Below are 27,878 nucleotides of genomic sequence, written 5' to 3'. Positions count from 1 at the left end.
TGTCAGGGTCCCATTTCTCAAGCCTTTAAAAGACATAAAACACTCTGAAGTTTTAAAGGGAAAGGGTGTTAAGTGCTAAGCTGTGATGTGGTCCACAGGTGCCCCAATCTGAAGCCGCCACAGTTCCCATTAGAAAGCGCCCACTATGTACACGCCTCTGAGCACCTCTCCCCCCGTCCCGCCCCAAATAAATCCATCTCAAACCATCTAACTCTTCCACTCGACAACTCAGAACTGAGTGTGAGCTGAGAGGGGGCTAGGTAAGAGGAGATGAGCATCCTCCGGGATAGTGACAGGTAGGCTCGGGAGCTGACAGCTTCTACGGGGCCGAGGGGCGCGGCCCAGAAAGCCAGTGAGGCTCCGGCACGCCGCACCCGCCCCGCCTTAACTCCCCCCATCAGGCTTCGGGCCCGGGGACCCTGTCCTCACCTTGAAGCGCACCGGCATGTCGGCCTGAGCTGGAGCCCCCGCCACCCCGACAGTTAACGGGACAAAAAGCTCCGAGGGGGCGGGGCGACAACAGTACGTTCCCTAGCAAAAGCTTCGGCCCAGCGTCCTCGACTACGCGCCGGCGCACTCCGCGATTCCCTCCTTGAGCCCAGACGCTCTGCCTTTCCCCGCCCATTCTGAAGACTAAGAACCAATTGAGACTCGAAAATCCCATGCCGTCATTAAGATTCGACCAATTAGTGTCGGAAAGGAAAACGCCCGCCTCCCGAGCCAAATCCCGCGGGCTGGTAGAAGTGGCGGGCGGAAGGCAGGCCAATGAGGCTCCCGGCCCCGGAGTGGGCGGGGCCCCGCGGGAGCTTCGTCCTGAGGAGATCTTGATGGCGTCTGGTTTGTGAGCCCCTATGCAACAATGGTCTAACTGCTGGGATTCGTTGAGTCACCGACCTCGCTGGGCCCTGATTCTTGACGTCATAAACAGCACGGTGTGTTTTTAATTCCAACGTGTATGACAGAACCGAATGTTTCTTTTTATGAAGTGAAAATATTCAGGTCTGTTCTTTGGAATATCAGTTCCTGCCATGGACAACCATTCTACACTGTTTACTATCACATCAAAAGGAAGAGGCCAGAAAATAAATATAGCTTGCTGCTGCTGCTACTGCTAGCTGCTAACTCGCGTCAGACTTGTCCGACTCGGTGCGACCCCATAGACAGCAGCCCTACAGGCTCCTCTGCGCTTAGGCAGGCCAAAGCCCATTTTTTTATTGCGTCTCGAAAGGCAAACTGCTGACTTCCAGGGATGTTCTTGCCTCTCACAGCCCCTTCCCCTAGAAGATGTACATATAGCTCCTAGATTAGGATGTGTTTATTAATGGTGGTTGTGAGTCTCAACTCTCAGAGCCTCAGCTTTGTTTCTCCTCTCATCCTTTTAAAAAATGAAATTTCGTTTGATTTTTATGAATTATTGCTATCATCATCAATAGAATCTCAAAGATTCTACCTTTGAGAGAATGCCATGCTGACCCTAACAACGGAAAAGAACTAAATTGTCCAGATAGTTCTCTAATATGCTTAGGGAGAGTGAACATATATTTAGTCAGTAATAGTACAATGTATCGGGAGAAGGCAATGGCACCCCACTCCAGTACTCTTGCCTGGAAAATCCCATGGGTGGAGGAGCCTGGTAGGCTGCAGTCCATGGGGTTGCTACGAGTCAGACACAACTGAGCGACTTCACTTTCATTTTTCACTTTCATGCATTGGAGAAGGAAATGGCAACCCACTCCAATGTTCTTGCCTGGAGAATCCCAGGGTCGGGGGAGCCTGGTGGGCTGCTGTCTATGGGGTCGCACAGAGTTGGACACGACTGAAGCGACTTAGCAGCAGTACAATGTATCATGTGCTAAATTGCCAAATAAGTGGTATTAACAACATAGGAATTGGAGGAAGGAGTCATCCCTAAAAGTGATGGATAGAAAACAGTTCAGGAAGAAAGATTCAGACTCTGCCTTAAAGATTAGAAGAACTAAAATGAGTAAAGAAAATGGAACAGTTAAAGGGTAGATGTCTGGATGGAATGCTGCCAGGCTTCTTCCAGGAACAACAAATGCAGTCTCATTTTACTTTCGTCACTTGTTAACTGAAGAAAAGGATACCCTCTTGTAAACTTTCAAATATTAATATTAATCCTTGATGCCCTCCTTTAAGCATTTTCTGCAGAGGCTTGTCTTCTGAATCCTAATTGATATCTCTATTCTTCTTCATCATCTGAGATACTTAAATATTCATTTGAAGGAGCCACCTGATATCTGAAACAAAGAGAATATTAAATTAGTCCCTGTACAGCCATGCATCCAAGGGGCCCTTGATAAATGTTAATTGGTGATGACAGCATCTCTGTCGTGTAAATTAAGAATGGCACAAACAAGATGCAATGAAACATAAAATCCTCTGCAGGAAGGCAGACCAGATCTTATAGGATAGGAAAGATACAGCTCTGATTGTACACAAAGCTCTGTTACTACTTAATGCTAAGGTGAAATAAGTATGTATGTAGAATGTAGCCTATCTGCCAAACAAGGACAATAACTAATCTGGCTCTGCTGAGCAGAAAACAAATGACAAGAAAACCAAACAGCAGACGGTAAAAAAAAATTACTTCATCACAACCTGAGTTTGCTGAGATGTGTTATTAAGGACCCAGGGAAGAAGAATGTTTTACTCTGTTATTTTTAAGAAAATCCTACTTCACTTTGGGGTTTCCCTGGTAGTTCAGCTGGTAAAGAATCCACCTGCAATGCAGGAGACCCTGGTTTGATTCATGGGTCAGAAAGATCCCCTGGAGAAGGGAAGAGTCGCTAAGCGACTAAGCACAGCACACACAGCACAGCTACTTCAGTTTATGAGCCAAAGATATAGACGTGAAAAAAAGGACAACCTTAGTAAATGAGAGTTTTGTAACCAGTTTTTTGTTTTACCAGCTTTTAACACTTCACTGCTGCAGGCAGCAGACCCAGTTCCCTACAAAGTTCCACCCATATGTTCTGGGGAGTCCCTAGGAAGTGTCTCACATGTGCTTACAGCTACCACATGTAATTTGCCCAGCAGCACTGTCACTTCTTACAATAGTCACACATCTCTAGGTGTCACTCTTCTTGTAGACACTAACATTTACTGGGGACTGAGTCACTACTGGGCAGACAGCTTGGAGTTTCCTTGGCCTGCTCAGCCCTGCTGTCAATCTGTGGCAAAGCACCTCCCTACACTTTGTGTTACCCCTCTTATTGAAGGAATACCAAAGTGTCTTACAGAATTCTTCCACTTATGTTTTAGCCTTCCTCCTCTCCAAAGGGCTCAAAGTTAAGTCCATAATTCAAATCTAGGCCAGAAAGTAATTATTTTAACGGATGGGTAGCATTCAGTAAGATAAGGGTGTCACAGCTGGCTCCCTCTTCCCTTTCTTGATTTCTCTGTTTCTCCTGCAGATAGATTCTGTTTTTGCATATGAGCAACTAAACCAATCAGATCAGATCAGTCGCTGAGTCATGTCCGACTCCTTGCGACCCCATGAATCGCAGCACTCGAGGCCTCCCTGTCCATCACCAACTCCCAGAGTTCACTCAGACTCACGTCCATCGAGGCAGTGATGCCATCCAGCCATCTCATCCTCTGTCATCCCCTTCTCCTCCTGCCCCCAATCCCTCCCAGCATCAAAATCTTTTCCAATGAGTCAACTCTTCGCATGAGGTGGCCAAAGTACTGGAGTTTCAGCTTTAGCATCATTCCTTCCAAAGAAATCCCAGGGCTGATCTCCTTCAGAATGGACTGGTTGGATCTCCTTGCAGTCCAAGGGACTCTCAAGAGTCTTCTCCAACACCACAGTTCAAAAGCATCAATTCTTCGGCACTCAGCCTTCTTCACAGTCCAACTCTCACATCCATACATGACCACAGGAAAAACCATAGCCTTGACTAGACGAACCCTTGTTGGCAAAGTAATGTCTCTGCTTTTGAATATGCTATCTAGGTTGGTCATAACTTTCCTTCCAAGGAGTAAGCGTCTTTTAATTTCATGGCTGCAGTCACCATCTGTAGTGATTTTGGAGCCCAGAAAAATAAAGTCTGACACTGTTTCCACTGTTTCCCCATCTGTTTCCCATGAAGTGATGGGACCAGATGCCATGATCTTCGTTTTCTGAATGTTGAGCTTTAAGCCAACTTTTTCACTCTCCACTTTCACTTTCATCAAGAGGCTTTTGAGTTCCTCTTCACTTTCTGCCATAAGGGTGGTGTCATCTGCATATCTGAGGTGATTGATATTTCTCCGGGCAATCTTGATTCCAGTTTGTGTTTCTTCCAGTCCAGCGTTTCTCATGATGTACTCTGCATATAAGTTAAATAAACAGGGTGACAACATACAGCCTTGACGAACTCCTTTTCCTATTTGGAACCAGTCTGTTGTTCCATGTCCAGTTCTAACTGTTGCTTCCTGACCTGCATACAAATTTCTCAAGAGGCAGATCAGGTGGTCTGGTATTCCCATCTCTTTCAGAATTTTTCACAGTTTATTGTGATCCACACAGTCAAAGGCTTTGGCATAGTCAAGAAAACAGAAATAGATGTTTTTCTGGAACTCTCTTGCTTTTTCCATGATCCAGCGGATATTGGCGATTTGATATCTGGTTCCTCTGCCTTTTCTAAAACCAGCTTGAACATCAGGAATTTAAAAGGCAACTTGGTGATGCTTTTCACCCAGCAATTCCACTTTTATAAATTATCTTACAGATATACTTACCCATATGTGAAAAACCAATTCATTTAATGTTGTTTACTGCATTGTTTATAGTAACAAAAGTTGGAAGCAACTTATATGTCCATCTGCAGGGTACTAGTTACATACATTATGGGTCCTCCAGGGCCAGAGCAGGAACTGGTCATGTAACAGGTCTGCACAGCAGTTCAGGCTGCTGTGTTCCTTCTGGCTTTCTGACTCAGCAGATGTCAAGTAGATATTATGTGTATCTGTCAGGGTCTGGTAGGGAAAATAGAAACTACCAGGAGCATTTCAACAGAGAAAATATAAGCTATGGGTTATTGGAAAACTTAAAAAATCTAAAAAGAGAATGAGAGCATGGTAATTCCAGGAAGTGCCTCACATCCTGAAGCTGGAAGAACAGAGGGAAAATTTTGAGGTTACTGGAGCATAGGGTTTTCCTGGTGGCTCAGACAGTAAAGAATCTGCCGGGAATGTGGGAGAAATGGGTTGGATCCCTGGGTCAGGAAGATCCCCTGGAGAAGGGAATGGTAACCCACTCCAGAATTCTTGCCTGGAGAATCCCATAAACAGAGGAGTCTGGTGAGCTACAGTCCATGGGGTCACAAAATCAGACGTGACTGAACGACTTACACACACACACACACACACACACACAATGGGGCACAGCTCCAGGTTGGCTGGAGAAATTTCATGGGAGTTGGTCAGACTGCTGAAAAACAGTCATTGCCTAGCTGGTGCTGGTGCCTCTGAGGGGACAAAATGAGGCTGCCAAAAAAAAGAGGGAAGGAAACAAAGAGACTGTACCAACTGCCACCACAGAGGTAAAGGTCATTGTTAAGGAGCCGCAGAGAGGAAAAGGTAGCAAAAGAGAATTTTCCTATTTCTCTAGTGTCCTCTCTTAGCAGACCTAACAGGGAACTAGCAGAATCCAAAGGGTCTATAGGTTCCAAAGGGTGAGACTAGAATTGAGACAAAAGTTATTAACTTACACACTCCCATACAACTCTTAAAAAGAAATAAGCATTGTTTTGAGCTGACTTGGAATGATTCTCCCTCATCCCCTCACCAAAAAAAGGCAAGTTGTAGAAGAGTGTGTGTGGTATACCTGTTAACTGGGATAAAAGAAGGACAAAAAAAGAAAGATGGTATCATTCATAAACACTTTTTTCTTCACAAATCTAACTCCATTAGTAGCAGCTATGAAGATGAATGTTTTATTCATAGTTTTCAATATACGGAAGTTTTATGGTAGTGATAGATATCGTTAGGGCTATCCTTCTACTTAAAATGACTCTTTCCATTGAGCCTTTCTAGAGTCACTTTGATTTATATCTATCCCAATACGGCTCTTGATTCTTTTGGAGACAAAAACATATCAAAATCGTTTAAAGCAATTATTTGTACTTGAAGTGTAAATATGCTACTCATTTTACTAAGAACAGGAAGTCAATCATCTTCACAAAGCTAGCAACATCCCATCATTTTCTTGGTAACAATTGAAACATTAGAGAATTTGTATTTGCCTCTAACTATTATTTTCATTTAACCAACAAATGTATTATCTACAAGCAAAACGAAAGACAAAACAAAAAACAGAAGTTGAAGAAAAATGATACAAAGATGAGTAAGACACAGTAGGACAGACATGTATACAAAGACCACAGGAAATGATAGAGAAGGAAGCTAGGAAGGGGCTAATGTGAGCACCCTGGTATTCTGAAGATGCTTTATAAATCTAGAGCCAGAAACTTTTATCTAAGACTGGGAACTAAAGAGCAGACAGGCTAAGGAAGCTGCTTTTATAAGTGGTGCTGCAAAAACTGGTCAACCACTTGTAAAAGAATGAAACTAGAACACTTTCTAAAACCATACACAAAAATAAACTCAACATGGATTAAAGATCTAAACGTAGGACGGGAAACTATAAAACTCCTAGAGGAAAACATAGGCAAAACACTCTCCGACATAAATCACAGCAGGATCCTCTGTGACCCACTTCCCAGAGTAATGAGAATAAAAGCAAAAATAAACAAATGGGACCTAATTAAACTTAAAAGCTTTTGCACAATGAAGGAAACTATAAGCAAGGTGAAAAGATAGCCTTCAGAATGGGAGAAAATAATAGCAAACGAAGCAACGGACAAAGAATTAATCTCAAAAATATACAAGCAACTCCTACAGCTCAATACCAGAAAAATAAATGACCCAATCAAAAAATGGGCCAAAGAACTAAACAGACATTTCTCCAAAGAAGACATAGAGATGGCTAACAAACACATGAAAAGATGCTCATCATGCTCAACACATGAAAAGAAACATCACTCATTATTAGAAAAATGAAAATCAAAACCACAACGAGGTACCATCTCATGCCCATCAGAATGGCTGCTATCCAAAAATCTACAAACAATAAATGCTGGAAAGGGTGTGGAGAAAAGGGAACCCTCTTACACTGTTGGTGGGAATGCAAACTAGTACAGCCACTATGGAGAACAGTGTGGAGAGTCCTTAAAAAACTGAAATAGAACTGCCATACGACCCAGCAATCCCACTGCTGGGCATACACACCAAAGAAACCAGAATTAAAAGAGACACGTGTACCCCAGTGTTCATCGCAGCACTGTTTATAATAGCCAGGACATGGAAACAACCTATACATCCATCAGCAGACAAATGGATAAGAAAGCTGTGGTACATATACACAATGGAATATTACTCAGCTATTAAAAAGAATACATTTGAATAAGTTCTAATGAGGTGAATGAAACTGGAGCCTATTATACAGAGTGAAGTAAGTCAGAAGGAAAAACACCAATGCGGTATTCTAACGCATATATATGGAATTTAGAAAGATGGTAAAATTAACCCTATATGTGAGACAGCAAAAGAGACATAGATGTATAGAACAGTCTATTGGACTCTGTGGGAGAAGGTGAGGGTGGGATGATCTGAGAGAATAACATTGAAATATGTATATTATCATATGTGAAACAGATCGCCAGTCCAGGTTTGAGGTATGAGACGGGGTGCTCAGGGCCGGTGCACTGGGATGACCCAGAGGGATGGGATGGGGAGGGAGGTTCAGGATGGGGAATACATGTACACCCATGGCTGATTCATGTCAATGTATGGCAAAAACCACTACAATATTGTAAAGTAGGTAGCCTCCAATTAAAATAAATAAATTTTTAAAAAAAGAAACCAAAAAAAAAAAATTCCCTGAATGAGTCACAGTTGAAATATATTAAAACAATGTTTTTTTCAACTGACCAGAATTTTAAAAATTTATAAATCCTTGTGTTATAAAATATCTGAAATTATAACTTAACAAGCCGCCATAGAATGTTTGCTCTTAAAACAAGTAGGTCTTGCCCAGGAAAATAAGGATTTTATTAAACAAATGAATAAATCTGTGAACTTAATACTCATAAATAAATAAATAAATTCCATCATGGGCAACACCTGATCTAAAGGATGTTTCGCTTTCTCTTTTGTTATGCCCTCAGGGAGCTGAATCCAGGCCAGAGATCAGGAATATTTTAACTAACTTTCGCTCAAGATTCTTGCCGCAAAAGGTAAATTACTTGCTGTCTGTTGTCTCTCTTTTATTCTCTTACTGCTTCAGAAATGAGAGTAAACTGGTTTAGAAATCATCATTTTAGCAACATGGTGAGACATCATCCTCACATATGTATGTGTGTAATTTTCTCTGAAATACCTTACAAGGTAGCTGAAATTCCAGTTTCCAGGCTCAGCAATGCTCTGGCACTTGTAACTTCCCCTCAGGTCACACTTACAAGGGCTTCCCTTGGTAAATCTTGAGCTCAGTTCAGTTCAGTTCAGTCGCTCAGTCGTGTCCGACTCTTTGAGACCCCATGAATCGCAGCACGCCAGGCCTCCCTATCCATCACCAACTCCCGGAGTTCACCCAAATTCATGTTCATCGAGTCGGTGATGCCATCCAGCCATCTCATCCTCTGTCGTCCCCTTCTCCTCCTGCCCCCAATCCCTCCCAGCATCAGGGTCTTTTCCAATGAGTCAACTCTTTGCATGAAGTGGCCAAAGTATTGGAGTTTCAGCCTCAGCATCAGCTCAGCCTTTGCCAAAAAGCAATCAGTCTGACTACTGCTTTCTTTGGCATTTTCCCATAGGTATTAACTGCCTTTTCCTCATATGAATGAATTTCTGATTGCACAACTGAAAAAAAGTAAAAAATATTAAGTCAATGGATTCTGCCTTAGAAGCAAAATTGCTGATGCTTCACGATTTTTGTCAGCAAGAACCAAATAAACAGTCTGTGATTAAGGCTTACGACTGAGCCAAATGCAATATGCCCTTCAGACTTTTAGCCCCGTATGCCTTTGTTGACAAAGAAGTGTCTAGCTTTTGAATCAGTGGGGCACCTTTTGGAGGGACTCCAGTTTCTTCTAACAACACAGACTTTTGTGTGTGAAAGCCTGAGGGACTCCTTGCCATACAAGGCTGTGGCTGAGTACAGTAATTCTCAGTAAGGCATAAACCACTGCAAGCCTTACATACCATAATAACATTGTGCCTCCACTGAACAAGGTGCAGAGAACAAAATGGGGGGGGGGATGAAATTCCTTCCATTTTAAAGCCTTCACAGTTTAAGATCCTGTTATCTAAGAATTACCTTCTCTTATCTTCACTGATTACTCATCGTCTTGTCACCATCCCTACAGATTTTTCTAGAGTTGCTAATTCAGCAGATTTGGAAGCTTTAATTTTCTGACCACTTAAACCAGATGTCATATCTTAAAGATCAGATCGAAGGATGCTACCCACTTGCCTTCCTTAGAATCTTGTAAATTTCTAGTCTATGCCCACATAAACTTTGAAATGGTCTTTTATCACATAGTTGTGTATATACCTTGATAATTACAGATCAAGACCAAATATTGTTTCTGAAATCACTGTTCTTTCTATTAGCATTGCTATATCAAGTATCAATAAGGGATCAAGAATTTCTCAGCACATAAATCAGTTTTCCTCTCCTTAGTGACTGATAGTTGTTGGTTCCCTTAAGAAATTGTGTTTGAATTTTGCTGAAGCAATGAGTTCACAAATTCTTGGTACTGTGTTGTTCATCCTTTACTCTTAACTTCTGTTTATTGAATTAATGGTGATTGACAGTGTAGTGAGTGATATGCCCAATTGTGAAATACACTGAATTTAAAGAAGTTGTTTTAGTATTATTGAGAACTACCTGAATTTAAAGAAGTTGTTTCAGTATTATTGAACTACCTGAGAAATAAGTTGTATAATCCTCACTTTAGTTAGTCATAGCTGTGGCAGACACTCAGGAGGACTTACTCAAAGTCCATTCCAGCCTCCCTCTCATGTCCTGCAGAACTAGAAAGCTAAAACTCCCTTTGACCTTAGATGGCTTGTCTGAAATTCAGGGAACCCAGATTCAATCCCTGAGTTGAGAAGATCCACTGGAGAAGGGAATGTCTACCCATTCCAGTATTCTTGCCTGGAAAATCCCATGGGAAGAGGAGCCTGGCGGGCTACAGTTCATGGAGTCACAAAGAGTCAGACACGACTGAATGACTAACACTTTAGAGGGCTTTGCAGCTGAAGTCCAGTTAAAATTTACATTCTGCTCATAAAAAGCATTTCATCATTCCTTCCAAAGAAATCCCAGGGTTGGATCTCCTTGCAGTCCAAGGGACTCTCAAGAGTCTTCTCCAACACCACAGTTCAAAAGCATCAATTCTTTGGCACTCAGCCTTCTTCACAGTCCAACTCTCACATCCATACATGACCACAGGAAAAACCATAGCCTTGACTAGACGAACCTTTGTTGGCAAAGTAATGTCTCTGCTTTTGAATATGCTATCTAGGTTGGTCATAACTTTCCTTCCAAGGAGTAAGCATCTTTTAATTTCATGGCTGCAGTCACCATCTGTAGTGATTTTGGAGCCCAGAAAAATAAAGTCTGACACTGTTTCCACTGTTTCCCCATCTATTTCCCATGAAGTGATGGGACCGGATGCCATGCTCTTCGTTTTCTGAATGTTGAGCTTTAAGCCAACTTTTTCACTCTCCACTTTCACTTTCATCAAGAGGTTTTTGAGTTCCTCTTCACTTTCTGCCATAAGGGTGGTGTCATCTGCATATCTGGGGTTATTGATATTTCTCCCGGCAATCTTGATTCCAGTTTGTGTTTCTTCCAGTCCAGTGTTTCTCATGATGTACTCTGCATATAAGTTAAATAAACAGGGTGACAGTATACAGCCTTGACGAACTCCTTTTCCTATTTGGAACCAGTCTGTTGTTCCATGTCCAGTTCTAACTGTTGCTTCCTGACCTGCATACAAATTTCTCAAGAGGCAGATCAGGTGGTCTGGTATGCCCATCTTTTTCAGAATTTTCCACAGTTTATTGTGATCCACACAGTCAAAGGCTTTGGCATAGTCAAGAAAGCAGAAATAGATGTTTTTCTGGAACTCTCTTGCTTTTTCCATGATCCAGCAGATGTTGGAAATTTGATCTCTGGTTCCTCTGCCTTTTCTAAAACCAGCTTGAACATCAGGAAGTTCACGGTTCACATACTGCTGAAGCCTGGCTTGGAGAACTTTGAGCATTACTTTACTAGCGTGTGAGATGAGTGCAATTGTGCGGTAGTTTGAGCATTCTTTGGCATTGCCTTTCTTTGGGATTGGAATGAAAACGGACCATTTCCAGTCCTGTGGCCACTGCTGAGTTTTCCAAATTTGCTGGCATATTGAGTGCAGCACTTTCATAGCATCATCTTTCAGGATTTGGAACAGCTCAACTGGAATTCCATCACCTCCACTAGCTTTGTTCGTAGTGATGCTTTCTAAGGCCCACTTGACTTCACATTCTAGAATGTCTGGCTCTAGGCCAGTGATCACACCATCGTGATTATCTGGGTCATGAAGATCTTTTTTGTACAGGTCTTCTGTGTATTCTTGCCATCTCTTCTTAATATCTTCTGCTTCTGTTAGGTCCATACCATTTCTGTCCTTTATCGAGCTCATCTTTGCATGAAATGTTCCTATGGTATCTCTGATTTTCTTGAAGAGATCTCTAGTCTTTCCCATTCTGTTGTATTCCTCTATTTCTTTGCATTGATCGCTGAAGAAGGCTTTCTTATCTCTTCTTGCTATTCTTTGGAACTCTGCATTCAGATGTTTATATCTTTCCTTTTCTCCTTTGCTTTTCACTTCTCTTCTTTTCACAGCTATTTGTAAGGCCTCCCCAGACAGCCATTTTGCTTTTTTGCATTTCTTTTCTATGGGAATGGTCTTGATCCCTGTCTCCTGTACAATGTCACGAACCTCATTCCATAGTTCATCAGGCACTCCATCTATCAGATCTAGGCCCTTAAATCTATTTCTCACTTCCACTGTATAATCATAAGGGATTTGATTTAGGTCATACCTGAATGGTCTAGTGGTTTTCCCTACTTTCTTCAATTTAAGTCTGAAACTCCAGTACTTTGGCCACCTCATGTGAAGAGTTGACTCATTGGAAAAGACTCTGATGTTGGGAGGGATTGGGGGCAGGAGGAGAAGGGGACGACAGAGGATGAGATGGCTGGATGGCATCACTGACTCAATGGACGTGAGTCTCAGTGAACTCCGGGAGTTGCTGATGGACAGGGAGGCCTGGCGTGCTGTGATTCATGGGGTCGCAAAGAGTTGGACACGACTGAGCAACTGATCTGATCTGAATGAATTCGATGGAAGAAGATGAATTAAGCAGAAGAAAGGGAAAACATAGGCATCTGCTATCATGACATAAATCACGGCAGTAACAGCAGCGGTATGATTCTGAGTTAACAGCTTCCTGATTACAGGAGAGGTGACAGGGCTCTGGAAACAGGGTTTGTAGCAGGGGCTTGTTAATTTAGCAGGGAGTCTCCTGCTTCTACAACTTCATGACTTTAGTGAATCTGTCATGTGGCATGGATCCAGAGTCTACTTCTTCAGATGTCCCAGTGAATCTTTAAGCCACTTGTATCTGTCACCATAATAATGTTGTATAGCAATTATTTCTAAATGCAGCAACTTAAAACAATAACCGTTATTATTGCATGAATCTATCAGTCAGCTAGCCAGTTCTACTGGTTCAGGTTGAGCTTGGCTGATCTTACTGAGCTTGCTCACGTGTTTGTGGTCAGCTGATGGGCTAGCCAGAAGCTGACTGGTCTCAGATGGCCTCAGCTGGGACAACTCATCACTGCCCCATGTGGGCACCCATCTTCTAGCAGCCTAGACTGGATTGTTCTCATGGAGTTTCAAGAGAAAGAACAAGGTGTACAAGGCTCTTAAGGATTCGGCTTAGAAACAGCACACCATTACTACCACATTCCATAGGCCAAAGCAAAGTTCAATGAGAAGGAAACAGACTCAATCCTTTGATGTGAGGAGTCACAAAATCACATTGTAAAGGAGGAATGAAATAATTGGGGCCATCATTGCAATAAATCTGCCTCAACACTGAATGCACTAAAAATACTTTTTCTGTTTTGAATTGCTAGAATAAATTATGTTCTCTGCAATTTAACTCCGAATTGCACAGTGGTGGATTCGACACTTTCATTTATCTCCTGCTGCTGCTGCTGCTAAGTCGCCTCAGTCATGTCTGACTGTGCGACCCCATAGACGGCAGCCCACCAGGCTCCCCCATCCCTGGGATTCTCCAGGCAAGAACACTGGAGTGGGTTGCCATTTCCTTCTCCAGTGCATGAAAGTGAAAAGTGAAATTAAAGCCGCTTAGTCATGTCTGACTCGCAGCGACCCCATGGACTGCAGCCTACCAGGCTCCTCTGTCCATGGGAGTTTCCAGGCAAGAGTACTGGAGTGGGGTGCCATTGCCTTATCCTCATTTATCTCCAGTCCCTCTTAAAACTCTAAAAAATGACAGTAAATGAGGAAAACAGGTATAAACTGAAAAGGTCAAAGAGAAAGGCAGAGGCAACAATGGCGAAATAGAGATATCAACAATACTGGTGATATGAAGAGCAGTCTGTGGCAGACTGGGTTCTCTGGGAAGCAGACTCTGAGATGTAGTTACGTGTGTCAAATGTTTATTAATGAGGGCCCTGGGGTTCCACACCTGTGGAGGGAGATCAAGGGAGCAGGAGTGAGCAGAAGTCCAGCTGCAAGACCAGCCTCACCACAGCCTCAGCCAACTCCATAGGGAGTCCAAAACTAGCATGGCCCATCAGAGTTGTCCTGCATTGGACCCTATCGGCCTCCCTAGGAAGTGTATGGCCTTGGACACAGTGGCTGTCTGCAGTGAAGGTAATCCTTAATGGGGCTGAAAGCAGGATATAGCCTGCTGAGCTATATTATTGTATTATTTTATTATTATATTATTAATACTTTATAATTTAATTTAAAATATAATTTTATAAATTATATTTCAAATAAATTTTATTTTAATTTAAAATATAATTATTTGATTGGGGGCAAGAGGAGAAGGGGACGACAGAGGATGAGATGGCTGGATGGCATCACTGACTCGATGGACATGAGTCTGAGTGAACTCCGGGAGTTGGTGATGGACAGGGAGGCCTGGTGTGCAGCGATTCATGGGGTCGCAAAGAGTCAGACATGACTGAGCGACTGATCTGATCTGATCTGATCTGATACTTTATACATTATTATATTTTTTATATTTATTGAGCCAAGCTCAACACAGCCAATAGCAGCAGGATATGGACAGTGCATCACTGTAAGCATCTTCCCACTACATAGTCAGTGTTCTAACAAGTAGCATATATTTGAAGCCATAGGCCAAAAAATGTCTGTTCCCACTGACAACTAGTCTCAGTGCAGCTATTAGAGTCTTAGACCCCAAACCTTCAGGAGTGAAGAAGGGTACCTGCCAACACTTGGCTCCCTTCGTTCAGGCACTAGGCCTGGATTTTGCTGTGCACTTTTCATTCCCTATGCTGATCTCCCCTGCCTTACCATGTGGCATGGTATTATACTTGACCTCCACAGAATATCACCCATAGCCTTGTATTTCCAGAGATTCAAGCAGAGTTGGTGCAAGGCAATTAGGAAAGCCAGATCCAGGGGCCAGCAGGACATTCTGATGTGGGGAATTGGACAAAAGACAGAAGAAGGATGGGAATTAGACATGAGAAGAGCACAGGAACCCCTACTCTATAGGGGAGCAAGGAAAACAGAAATAATCTGAAGATCTGGGCCCAGAACTCATCTTTCTACCTATAGGTATGTAAACCACAGCATTAAGGAAAATTATCAATATTAGTGAGCCCAAAAGAGAAAAAATATTGGCTCTCTAAAATTAATTACAACTATAGTCATTTATAAACTTGTACTACCATTTATGCCTAATTCCCCAGTGACTCAGCGGTAAAGAATCCACCTGCAATGCAGGAGCCACAGGAGATGCGGGTTTGATCCCTGGGTCAGGAAGATCCCCTGGAGGAGGACATGACAACCCACAGCAGTGTTCTTGCCTGGAGAATCCCATAGACAGAAGAGCTGGCGGGCTGTAGTCCATAGCATTGCAAAGAGTTGAACATGACTGAAGCAACTGAGTACCATGAAGTACAATAGCACATATACATGTCATAACGTGTGTGTTCAATATATTAATTGGAAAGCTAAACTCTGCAACTCTGTAGACAGTTGTTAGTATTTGTTACTACTTCCTTGTGATCCAAGGCTCACACCCTAGCACTAGGGAACACATGAGCCAGAGGGCAGCTTCATTCTCTTCTGATGAGAGAGAACTCTGTGGAACACATTCATGTTTTAAATAAGTGTTCTTTTTCCAATATAAATCACTCTGTCATTGTAGTTGTACTATTCTCTTGATCATGAGCTTTTACTGTTAAGAAAGTAAGTGTTTCAAATATATGCTTTATCTTAGACAAATGCAGTAAGGTATGTGTAAACACGTCGTGAATTGAAAAGTGTTATAGAAATGAGCAGTTTTTGTTATTAGGTATTAAGAATGGTCTCCTTTTATACAACTGCTCATGTTTGCTGTTCCTAAACAGTAGAACTCACATGGTTTAACAATTTTTCTTTTTTCTTATTGATATGTAATTGCCATATAACATTACATTAGTTTTAGGTGTACAACATGATGATGTGATAACTGTATGTACTGCAAGACAATCACCACAATAAGTTAACATCCATCCCCATACATAATTGCAAAATTTTTTATCTTATGATGAGATCTTTTAAGAACTACTCTTTTATCAGCTTTGAAATTGCAATGTAGTGTTATTAATTATAGTTGCCATATGGTGCATCACATCCCCATGACTTATTTTATAACTAGAAGATTGTAACTTTTGACCCCCTTCACCCATTTCTAACATCATTAATCTGTTCATCTCAAATTTATTGTAAACAATACCCTTTATGATTAGTGTTACTATTATTGTCTAATATTTAGAGTGCTTGATACATGTCTTAGGACTATATATACTGTATCAGAATGGTTCTGTCAGGGAAACAGAGCCACTATAAGTGGTATAGGAATAAGGAACTTCATATAGAAATGACAGCTTACATAAATAGAGAGGAGCTGGGGAAGTAAAGGTCTAGAAGGTGGCAGCTGTAGGAATGGAGAGTCACTGGTGACTTCAGCCTGAAGCCCTGGAGTGTGGGTAGAGAATTTTAGCTCATGGGAGAGCTCTGAGAATGCTGCCAAAACCAGAGTGCGAGCTCATGAAGAGGGCTGTGAGCCCCTGTGTCTGGTGAAGCCCTGATGAACCTCGGCAACTATTATCCCCAAAACAATGGACTCCCTTCATATACCTTCCAAGTCTTGCATAAGTCACAAACTCAAAGTCTCACAAACTCTAACCTGGAACCACTAGGAAGGGGGATTCTGGGAAAGGTAGTTCCCAGCCTTAGATAAAAATGATGTCCGTGGTGCCAACTTACCAATAGGCAATGCAGCACACAGACTACTGGATTATCTACAAAGCACACATTGCTGCTAACATCTAGGGGCAGTTAAAATTGGGGTCACAAAGAATCAAACACAACTTAGCAACTGAACAACAACAGCAAACAATTATGAGATGCTCAGTAATTTGCTTGAGGTCACATACTAATAGGTGGCAGAGCTAAAACTCAAATGGAAGTTTGTTCTGATAACTATTCTCTAATGGCCCCTCAAAAAATCAATAGAAATACTGATTATCTGTCATAATATTTCTTTTTGTATTATTTCCTGTCTGTATGAGTACCGGAGGCATATGTTATGCCTAGTCTAAAACATTGTGGGTAAGAGATACAGATCTCAGAACTAAAGTGATGTGTCAGGGCTGCCTGTCTCCTTGCGGCTAATGGGACATTTCTCCTGGCTGCAGTATCAAGTGAACTGCTAGGCAGCTTCCAGAACTACGTTGTCAGAAATTTTCTTTTCTTCTTCTGATTGGAGAAAAAATAATATCTACGTTACTCAATTCTCCAGTTTTCTCCACATGCTATGCTCTAAACAATGTACCTTGAACCTGCTTTTGGAGAGAGGCAATGCTTTCCATTACCTCAAGATGAGTGAGAAGAGCTTCAAGGGAACATTTGGAGAGCTTGACGTGGAGAGCCTCTTTGGACTCTATGACACAGAAAGGCTATTGTCTCATTCCTGCCTGGGACACACAAAATAGTGAAAGATTACAGTTAAGTTTTCTGGTTTAATGGCAGAATGATGAGAGGCGGCTGCGTCAGGAACAGACTACATTTCTGCCCACAGTACGGCAAGACTGTTTGAGTTTCATAGTGAGCCAAGTTGAACAGATGAGAGGGAGCCAATTGACAGTCGTCATGTTCACTCCTACCTAAGATTGGAGGGGAAATGTGACCCAACAGTGGATGGCCAGAAGTCCAGGCGCTGAGGGTGGTATTGCGGTGGCTACTGCTGTACAGCCCCACCTGCACCAAGAAAGCTGTGGTCAGACGTGGGCACACCTCCAGTACATCCCTTGAGGGACAGAGCCTGCAATTGGGCACCTGCTCCATCAGAGGAAATCATCAGGTTACAAACTGCACAAGCTACAAAAGGTTTTTTTTTTTCATTTAATCCTCTCTCCTTTTGGGCCTGGCCCTGAAAAGGTCAGAAACAGCATCTAGAACATAAGGAAGGGAAAGAAGGTACAACATTGAAGGAGAGAAATCAGTTATGCATCTCTCCTCAGTCAGGCACATGTCTGGGTGGAGAGAGGCAGGAGGAAGGGAAAAGGGAAGTGAATAAGAGTTTTGTATTTCGTGAGAACTTTAAAATCACTCATTGGAGGCTGGTTTGTGACTAAAAGCAAACAAGGGATTTTTTTTCTGAGTGACTGAAAAAGTTTGGGACCTAGATGAGATTCTGTCCAGAAAGAGGATTTAACAGGAAGAAATGGGAAAGAATATTCTGTCCAGAAAGAGGATTTAACAGGAAGAAATGGGAAAGAATAAACCTGATTTATGCTTTATCCTATTCAGTCCAGCTTGTAAGTAAAATGATTATACCAATACAATGGGAGAACATAAAGAACTCATAGAAACTCAAGACATTATAGCAGAATCATAAAATGCCATATAAAGAGCTAGAAAATAAAATTGAGGACACCTCCTGGAAGTTGGATCAAAAAGAAAAATCCATGAAATGATATAAAAGACATAAAAATCTACAGTCATCAAAGAAGTCCAAAATCTGACATAATATAGGAGTTGAAAAGAAGAAATAAAGGAGAAGAAATGTAGAGGAAAAAAAATGTTAGAAATATTTTCAGAAATGAAAATACGGGTTTATAAATTAAAAGTGCATATATTAATTATTTAGCAAATATTTGAAAATATCTTATGAGCTTAGTCATATTCTAGAACTACAGCAAAGACTAAAACAAGCAAAGTTCTTGCCAAGGGGCTTGCATCCTACTGGGAGGAGATAGGTAATAAACAATGAAATAATAACATGATATATCAGAAGGGTATAGGTGTTATTAAGTAAAATGCGGACAGAGGAATATGGAACAATGGGGTGGTGGGAAGGGATTGCTGTTTTAGATCAGGTGGTCAGCAAAGCTGTGCCAAAGGAGTGATAAGTGCAGACATGTTGGAAATGTAAGCAGAGCAAGGGCAAGATTCTTTTTCCATTTGTTTATGATAAGTCCCAGTTACCTTGAATAGAATAATAGGAACCCAAACAATTGAATGAATGAATCAAGGCATAGGAGCAGCATATGCAAAGGCCCTGAGATGAGAACATCCTTGGTTTTTTTCGGAAATGCCCGTGTAGCTGGAGTAGAGGAAGCCTGTGGGGAAATGATAGGTGTGACCTTGTAGGCACGGCAAGGACTTTGCATTTATTCTGAGACAGACAAGAAACCATTGTAGGATTCTAGACATCAGAGTATCATTATGCAGTTGACATTGTTAAAGAACTACCCTTGTTACTGTGAGGAAAACAGACTGTCCAAGGTCTAGGGTGGGTGGAAGCCAGGAGACCACGCAAGTCCAGGCAAACATTATCGGTAGCTTAGAGTAGGATAGTATCAGTGGAGATAGTGAGACATGAGCCGATTATTGATAAATCTTAAATATATATTGGACAAGACTCGCTGATATATTGGAGGCCATATGTGAGAGGAACAGAAACACTAAAGTGAGGCCAAAGGTTTTAGCCTAAACAACTAAAAGAATGGAGGAGGAAATTCTTAGATGCAAGGTGCACATGCAGGGACTAGATGCAAGGGTGAGAAATTGGTGGTCATTTGGATTTATTAATATTAAGATGCCTGCTGCTGCTGCTGCTAAGTCATTTCAGTCGTGTCCGACTCTGTGCGACCCCATAGACGGCAGCCCACCAGGCTCCCTTGTCCCTGGGATTCTCCAGGCAAGAACACTGGAGTGGGTTGCCATTTCCTTCTCCAATGCATGAAAGTGAAAAGTGAAAGGGAAGTTGCTCAGTCCTGCCTAACTCTTCGTGACCCCATGGACTGCAGCCCACCAGGCTCCTCTGTCCATGGGATTTTCCAGGCAAGAGTACTGGAGTGGAGTGCCATTGCCTTCTCTGATTAAGATGCCTACTGCTACTGCTAAGTCACTTCAGTCCTGTCCGACTCTGTGTGAGCCCATAGACGGAAGCCCACCAGGCTCCCCCGTCCCTGGGATTCTCCAGGCAAGAACACTGGAGTGGGTTGCCATGGCCTACTCCATTGTGTGAAAGTGAAAAGTGAAAGGGAAGTTGCTCAGTCGTGTCCAACTCTTAGCGACCCCATGGACTGCAGCCCACCAGGCTCCTCCATCCGTGGGATTTTCCAGGCAAGAGTACTAGAGTGGGGTGCCACTTAGAGACATATATGTCTCTCTAAGAAGAGACATATAAGTGGAGATAGCACATATATTTCTCTGTTAAATAAATAAATTTGGGGAGGGGTGTGGCATGTTCAAGTTTATCTTCCTCAATACCCTGCATCTATCTCAAGGACTAGACAAGTGACCAGATTTTAAGGACCATTTCCAGTCCTGAGACTTGACAATCCAATAGTCCTCTCCTCACACTTAAGTAAAAGCCATTGATTCTCTTCTTTTAAAACTCCTGTAGGATCTTTTCTTCCCTATGTGTATGCCCTTCCTTTTCCACATTACATTCTTCTTATTGCCTCTGGCTTCTTGAAGTATGAAAATGAAAGTCGCTCAGTCGTGTCCTACTCTTTGTAACCCCATGGACTACATAGTCCATGGAATTCTCCAGGCCAGAATACTGGGGTGGGTAGCCTTTCCCTTCTCCAGGGGATCTTCCCAACCCAGGGATCAAACCCAGGTCTCCCACATTGCAGGCAGATTCTGTACCAGCTGAGCCACCAGGGAAGCCCAAGAGTACTGGAGAGAGTAGCCTATCTTCCCCAGGGGATCTTCCCAATCCAGGAATCAAACTGGGGTCTCCTGCATGGCAGGTGGATTCTTTACCAGCTGGGCTGCCAGGGAAACCCTCTTGAAGTATAAGTCTCTCTTATTAGTCTCTCTTATTTTGGAAAAAAAGAAAAGAAATCCTTTCACTTGACCATCCTGCCCTTTCTTCTTCATTTCCCTGACAAAACTATCATTTCTCCATTTAGTCTCTGAGGAGCCTTTTTCTCCTTAGCCCTGATTTCTATCCCTAGACCCATCCCTGAACCAGTCCTTTCAAGGCTAAGCCAGCAGCCTGTTCTCTGGTCTGTTCACCCTCACGGAGGCTCTGCACGCTCTGCATGTTCCAGTGCTCGACTTCTCAGTGTGGGCCTCCCCCAGGATGCATTCTTGGCCATCTGCTCTCCTGTCTGCCTGCTTTCTGCTTCAGAAAGCTAATCCACTCTCATAACTGCAATTAACACCTCTATGCTGACAATCCCAACTGTTGTTTTCAGTCTTCACTTCCTGTCAGAGTTTGGACTTCCTGAGAGAACTAAGCACAGTGGTGGTCTAGCGCAAGCACTAGAATCAGATGGCTTGGGTTTAAATCCCAGTCCAACTGCATAAACTGTATTAACTATTCATCCTCTTGTCCTTCATAAAAGGGGGATAATAAAAGTACCTATCGCAAACAGTTTCCATGAGGATTAAATGAATTTACAGTGTAAAACACATAGTGTCTAGTACACAGTAAATGACAAGTATCAGCTATCATTATTGGAGGTCATATTGTCATTGCCAACTATATTTATACAACACCAGGCTCCTCATTTGCTTCTCTCCTCTTTTAATCAATTCTCCTCCAGTTTTCTGTGGGATCTCTAATTCCCAGATCTCGAGATTTGAATGTTTGTAATAACCTTTGACTTACCTCTACTTCATTTCCTCAGTCCAGTCAGTTAACAGATAGGCCTTGCTAACTTGCCTAATTTTTCCTCAAAATGCCACTTCAGTCTTTTTCTTTCCTCTTCTTCCCTCTGCCATGCCCCATACTGGCCCCCATCTCCTCACACCACTACAGCCAGAGCAACCACCTCCTCAGTGGTCTTCACAGACTTAGCCTCCAACCTCTGAACTATGAAAATCTTCTCAAAGTCTTTGTCTGTTGTTCTGTTCTTCACTCAGAAATTTGCTGTTCTCCTCTGTTTCCACTCCATAAGGTAGAGAATCCTCTAAGTACAGAGGACTTTCTGGAACTACCATAATGAAGCTCCATTCTGTTCCACTCACCTGCCTTGCCAGCTCTGTCTCCCACTGCCCCAAGACCAACTCACACTCTTTCTGGTCTCTCTGCTTTCTTGCATATTGTTCTCACCTGGAATGCCCTCCTCACTTTGCTTTGTCCAACTCATTCTACCTGTTCTTCCACTCAGCTCAAACTCAACCTTCTCCCTGAAGAGCATAAACCCATTTAATCTCATTCTTTACTGCTGCTACTGAAACCAGCATTTGATTCTGATTACTTATTGTAGCATGTTACTCCATGTAGTTTTAAATATGTCATTTCTTGTGTGTATTAGATTATAAGATCCTGGAAGGTTGCAATGTTTCCTAAACTGCAGTGTTCCTGCCCCATCTATCCCCTACTGCACTCCTAGGGAAGTCATAAGTAAATTGTAAAGATTCAGAAAACTCTGATAATATAAAATAATAGTAATAATAATAATGCACACTATACTATATGCCAAGTACTCATCTAAGGAGTTTTACATTTATTAACTTTTTTAATCCTCACGATAACTTTATAAAGTAGAAATATTATTACCATTTTATTGCCAAGAAAACTGAGGCACAGAGGGATTAAGAACATGCTCATGATTGATTGCTGACCCAGAGTAATCTTCACATATGGAGATATGTGAAAGAATGCAGAATATAATCTAGGAAGATTATATTATAGAAAATATATTGAGTACCCAAGAAAAGAAATTCTAAGATTCAGCCATTCATCCTCACTTCAGTTATGCAAAAACTTCATTTCTGGGATGTGAAGGGAAAGGGATAAATAAGGGATCACTTAAATAAAAAGAAGCAATTTGTCTTCCCTTTATTTCTTCAATTCTAAATGAATCACAGAAGAGACCTAAAAAACATCTCATCCCACCTTCCACCTCCCCACTCCCATTTTATAAGTGAGGTCACTAGGATTGCTTTGAGAGTTCACCCAACCATAACCATCAGTCATTATGAAATAAGCATCTGTGTAAATTGGCAACTGCCTTGCCCTAGAAGGAGATCCATGTTCCATGATGTGCTGTGAAAGTTACTTACTCTCTTCTTTATCTTGCCAAGAGGAACAGTTTGGACATATCCAAATAATGAAGTGCTGTATTAACTTTGTCTGTTTGAAAATCAGTTAAGTATTCCCCGTGAATAACATCTCATCCACACCTACCTGGACTCCAGGTCTTCACTCCAGAAGAACACAACAGGGCTGAGTGGTTCCTTTATGACTGGCCGAACAGCCCTTACTCTTAACACTGAAAGCACCATTTCCTGAAGCTAGGCTCTCCCCTTCCCCCAACCCTCATCACCTCCTGTGTGAAGCAAAGACTGCAGATTGTTTCCAGCACACAACTAAGGTGGTGAGTTGAAAAGTTGAACAGATCAGTCATTTTCTGTGGCCTAAGTAGGAATCTGTACCTCCTGGCTTTTTGTTAGAGGAGGGAAAAGCAGTGGCCTGTTACCTCAGAAAACTCTGCCCCGTAAGAGGCTGGCCATTCAGAGGATCTGGCCTGGTAATCACACAGGTTTTGCAGACCTGGTTAAAAAGTTCTTGAAATGGTTATCTTTGCTTACAGTACTAAGTTAAAAAATGAAATGAAAATTAAGAAAGCTTGTAATATAATCAATATTTCATGCCACTTCATTAGTATTTGAAAATGTTTTTGCTAAGCTCAGATGATTTCCATATGGGTGGGAAATTTCAAATTTCATTTTATTGAAGACAATTAACATCACTTTGAAACAGTAGTTATCTAGATGTCATTCTACCTCTGGAAAAATATTTGTGCTTGAGGAGGTTTGAGCTGCCATACGCATTCTTGACTGGCGTTCAAATGGATTATTCACTGTCTTGTCTCTAGCATCAGTTCGGCTTTAATGGCTTCTATTCTCCAACAGTGCTGAAAGTGACTTGAGGCACTACAGATTCCAAAAGCAGCCTGCTGGATGATGCAGAGAAGCTGCAGGGAGCATACATTGTGAGAGAAAGGTGAATGCAGTTTCCCTGAGACAGGTGTGCATTAATGTAACCATGGTTTTTAATCTCCTCAGATACTCTCCCTGCAACTATACACGCTTTGTATAGTATGTTCAAAGGAAACATGATAATAGCTAACAGCTGGACACTTTCTAGTACTTTCTTATCAAGTCGTTCTAGTTTGTAGCTTTCCAGAACAAAGAGTATCCCTAATGCGTAAGCCTGGAAGCTTGGTTTATAAACTTAGTGTAATGAACCCTCTCAAAATTTTATTACCAACTGGTTTGTATCATGATATATGTATGGAGCAGCTCTTGTACACAAGGATGAGTTATTGTAATACACTAGAATTTTCCATTTGTAAGCTTTCTCTTAACTCAGATATTGTAATGTCTCCTTCATTTTTATTTAGGTAGCTGCCATTTAGCCAGCTGCCATAAAGATAGCTATCTCCATATGATTTCTTTTGGAGCTGCAATTCACATACTAAAGTAGAATCCATCTTTCATCTCCTTGGTTGATGAACAGAAAAGATCTGTCCACAACTAGCCTAACACCTGTGTGTTCTCTCTCAGAAAACTCAATCCCACATTAAATCTTGGACTGTGTGTAATCATTCCGGTCTTTCTGGAACCCACATATGCCACGGCATTAGCTCCACAAGACAGCCTGGAACCAAGGTGTAATCAAGCCTTTCACTGGTCCCACTGGATTGGCTATGAATCATCTTCCTTTCTTACCCAGCTGGCACAGATAAATAGCAACTGAATAGCATGTTATCTCCTAAAGAGTATAATTTCCTTAAATTACCATAAGGTAGCAGTTGCTGTATTCATTTGCTGCTTTTATAAGGCCAGACCAATCTCAGGAAGGCCAAGCTAATCTCAGGAAGCAACTCACATGTGGAGAAAACCCATTGCAGAGTGCAAAATCTCTTAGGAGACGGATTATGCAGAATCATCCTCACAGTCACCTACCTGCCTGGAAAACTTAAGCTGATTGGACCTGAACAGCATCACGGCTCCAAGCAATGACACCACCTTTTGTTCTCGGTTTCATTTCACTGCCTAAATCCTTCTGTCACCTGCCTCTTCCCTAGGGGCTAAGCTACTAGGAGATTGTTACACCTATCAGCAAGTCCATCTGGTTCACTGAAATTTATCTCACAAATTGTAGCTAGTTAAAAGACAGGAAGAGTGGCACAAAGTAGTCTAACTTCTGAAAATCCTGCCTCACCATCCAACTTTGTAAAAAAGAAGCAATAGCTTACCCTTCATTGAAGCAGCAACCTGTAAGGTCCATTGACCCTTTCAGAGCATTCATACATGACCTGAATTGGGGCTGATATTTATTTGTCTTGTTCCTGGTATTTTATTCAGGTTAAATTTGTAATGCTTCCATCTTCCACTGATAGTGACTTTCTTTCTTAATCTTAATAACCTGGGGGGACTGCAGATTGTCTAGGTATATACAAAAGGAAATAATGTATTCACAGTATCAATAAGGAGCAAGGAAATCTTTCTTTTCTCCTTGTAGATTCCTGCTGAATATTTTAAGAGTCAGTAGGAGTTGTGGTACTTAATCATTTTTTAACCATGGGTCAGATTGGCAGCACTCTTCTCTTCCAGTCTGTGGCTAGGACAGTTTCCCCTACTGTATACTGTGGTAGTAAAATACTCCGGAGAAGGTGATGGCACCCCACTCCAGTACTCTTGCCTGGAAAAATCCCATGGACGGAGGAGCCTGGTGGACTGCAGTCCACTGGGTCGCAAAGAGTCGGACACGACTGAGCGACTGACTTCCCTTTCACTTTTCACTTTCATGCATTGGAGAAGAAAATGGCAACCCACTCCAGTGTTCTTGCCTGGAGAATCCCAGGGAGCCTGGTGGGCTGCCGTCTATGGGGTCGCACAGAGTCAGACAGGACTGAAGCGACTTAGCAGCAGCAGCAGTAAAATACTCACACACTGGGCACCTGTCCGTGTTTGAATCGTGGCTCTGCTACACTGGCTGTGTAATTTAAGGCAAGTTTCTCAGTCTCCCCATGCCTTGCTTTCCTCTATTTGCAACATAGAGATAATAGTTCCTGCCTCATGAGATGATAGTGAGGATTCATTTTGTTAATGTAGGTGAAGTATTTAAATAGTGACTGGCCAATCATAAGTGGTAGATATTATTAGAATTATAGTTCACAGAACACGAGTTCCAAGAGATGTTCCTGAGGAAACAAGAATCTGTGGTTGAATAAGATTGGAAATGTTTCATATTAACATATTTCATCAAACCTATAAAGGATTGCTTATGTACCACTAAAAAAGAAAAAGCAGTGCCAATTAAACCAGGCCATTCTGCTCTTCCAGGGATTTGGCAGTTTTCCTGAATTTTGTTGCATTGCTCTCCAGCAAGTGGCGGGCAATCATTTTACCCCTACCTCAATCCCTGGTAGCTAAATGGTAAAGAATTTGCCTGCAATACAGGAGACACGGGTTCAATCCCTGGGTCAGGAAGATCCCCTGGAGAAGGAAATGGCAACCCACTCCAGTATTCCTTCCTGGAAAATACTGTAGATGGAAGAGCCTGGTGGGCTACAGTCCGGGGGATTGCAAAAGAGTCAGATACAACTTAGTGACTCAACAGAAAGGACAACACAGTAACAAAATATATCCTCCGCCACTTGGTATTTTCCTTTAAGTTTTATCAAGCACATGATTATTGTTTTGCAAGAAAATGTGGCATTACTTTTAACCCTGTATGATGAATTTTGGCTGCTGTAACATCGTACGTATACCCCTACCGCTCTGTTTTCAAACCTCCTGGCATATACAGTAACATTTCATTCCATTGCCAAATCATGATGTGATCTTTATAAAGACATTTTAAAGAGCAATTAAACGTACATATGTTGTTCTAAGAATGTTCCTAACTCAACTGACATACGACAACAACAGCTGTGACAAGTTCACATGTGCCCACACAGTGACCTCCACCAACAACTGCTGCTTGACCAACAGCCACTGGAAGATGCCTCTGTCCATGAGAAGCATCCTAGCTTTGGAGACCATAAAATGTGGGAGGAAAGTGCTGCTTAGAATCGATGAAATATTTATGTCCCCCTTAAGGAGATTTTCAATGCATGTTAGCATATTAAAGGTGGGAGGACACCCCACAGTGAAGAAACCATCTTTCCTGATTGAAGCCAATGTATTGGGCCACACAGATATCTTTACAAGCTGCACCTGTGAACACGTTGGGATATGCTGAAATAGAACCTAACAAATCTGAGCATTATAAAGTAATTGGAAGGGATTTTTCCAGACACCCTATAATCAGGTAGCAGCAAAAAGAAGGCTGATTGACCCTGATGAGGTTCAGGACTTGCTAACCCAATATATGGCACCTTGGTATATTGAACATTTTCAGCTGAAGGGAGTTTGAGAAAACAAACAAGAAAGTCACTCTGACGTTCTCTCTCCATAGCCTTCTCCCTGGAAAAGTCATAAAACCCTATGTGAGAAGTACCTTCCCTATACCCAGGGGAAAGAAGCATGATTATCTCTGAAGACAAATGGACCCTTAAAGAATCCCAACAAATACACTTTGCTAAGTCTGCTGCAGTTTACTATACATGCTTCTTCATACTCCCTAACCTATCATATTTCTACACTGACCACACTTCATCAAACCCAGCATAAAACTACATAGGTCTGTTTCTTCAGATCTTCTTTTCATTATCACAGGCTCCCATGTCACATGAAACTTACATTCAATAAATTTGTAATGCTTTTATTTTTTTGGTATGTTCATCTGTCTTAGTTTAATTTTCAGACCTAGCCAAGGACTCTAAAAGGATCAAGAAAAAGTACCCCCTCACCAAAACTCCTAGAGACTAGTGATGAGTCAATATCTCCATACTCTCTTTTTTTAAATAATTTTTTAAAATTTTTTCACACTGCACACCATGTGGGATCTTAGTTTCCCACTAGACCCCTGCAGTGAAAACTGCCAAGTCCTAACCACTG

General features: G+C 42.0%; 1 protein-coding gene and 1 long non-coding RNA gene across 3 annotated transcripts in view; one reads left to right on the top strand and one right to left on the bottom strand.

Annotated features, from left to right (window-relative positions):
• SAXO6 (stabilizer of axonemal microtubules 6) overlaps positions 1-843 on the bottom strand; it is a 28,681-nt gene extending 27,838 nt beyond the window's left edge. For both annotated transcript variants that reach the window (XM_086400093.1, XM_086400094.1), the window contains exon 1: positions 430-843. In XM_086400093.1, the coding sequence (XP_086256219.1) occupies positions 430-447 (18 nt within the window). In that variant the 5' untranslated portion in view covers positions 448-843. The remainder of the gene's footprint in view (positions 1-429) is intronic.
• Positions 462-27,430, top strand: LOC147371870 (uncharacterized). Its single transcript, XR_015163809.1, has 3 exons — positions 462-932; positions 8,232-8,300; positions 27,337-27,430. It is a non-coding gene; the product is annotated as an uncharacterized LOC147371870 (long non-coding RNA).
• Positions 27,431-27,878: the final 448 nt, after the last annotated feature.

This window comes from Bos grunniens, chromosome 5, assembly GCF_055505025.1.
Source record: "Bos grunniens cultivar Pamir isolate PY7600 chromosome 5, Bosgru_T2T1.0, whole genome shotgun sequence".
Lineage (NCBI taxonomy): Eukaryota > Metazoa > Chordata > Mammalia > Artiodactyla > Bovidae > Bos > Bos grunniens.
Note: the sequence above shows the minus strand (reverse complement) of the source record. Positions and strands in the feature narration are given on the sequence as shown.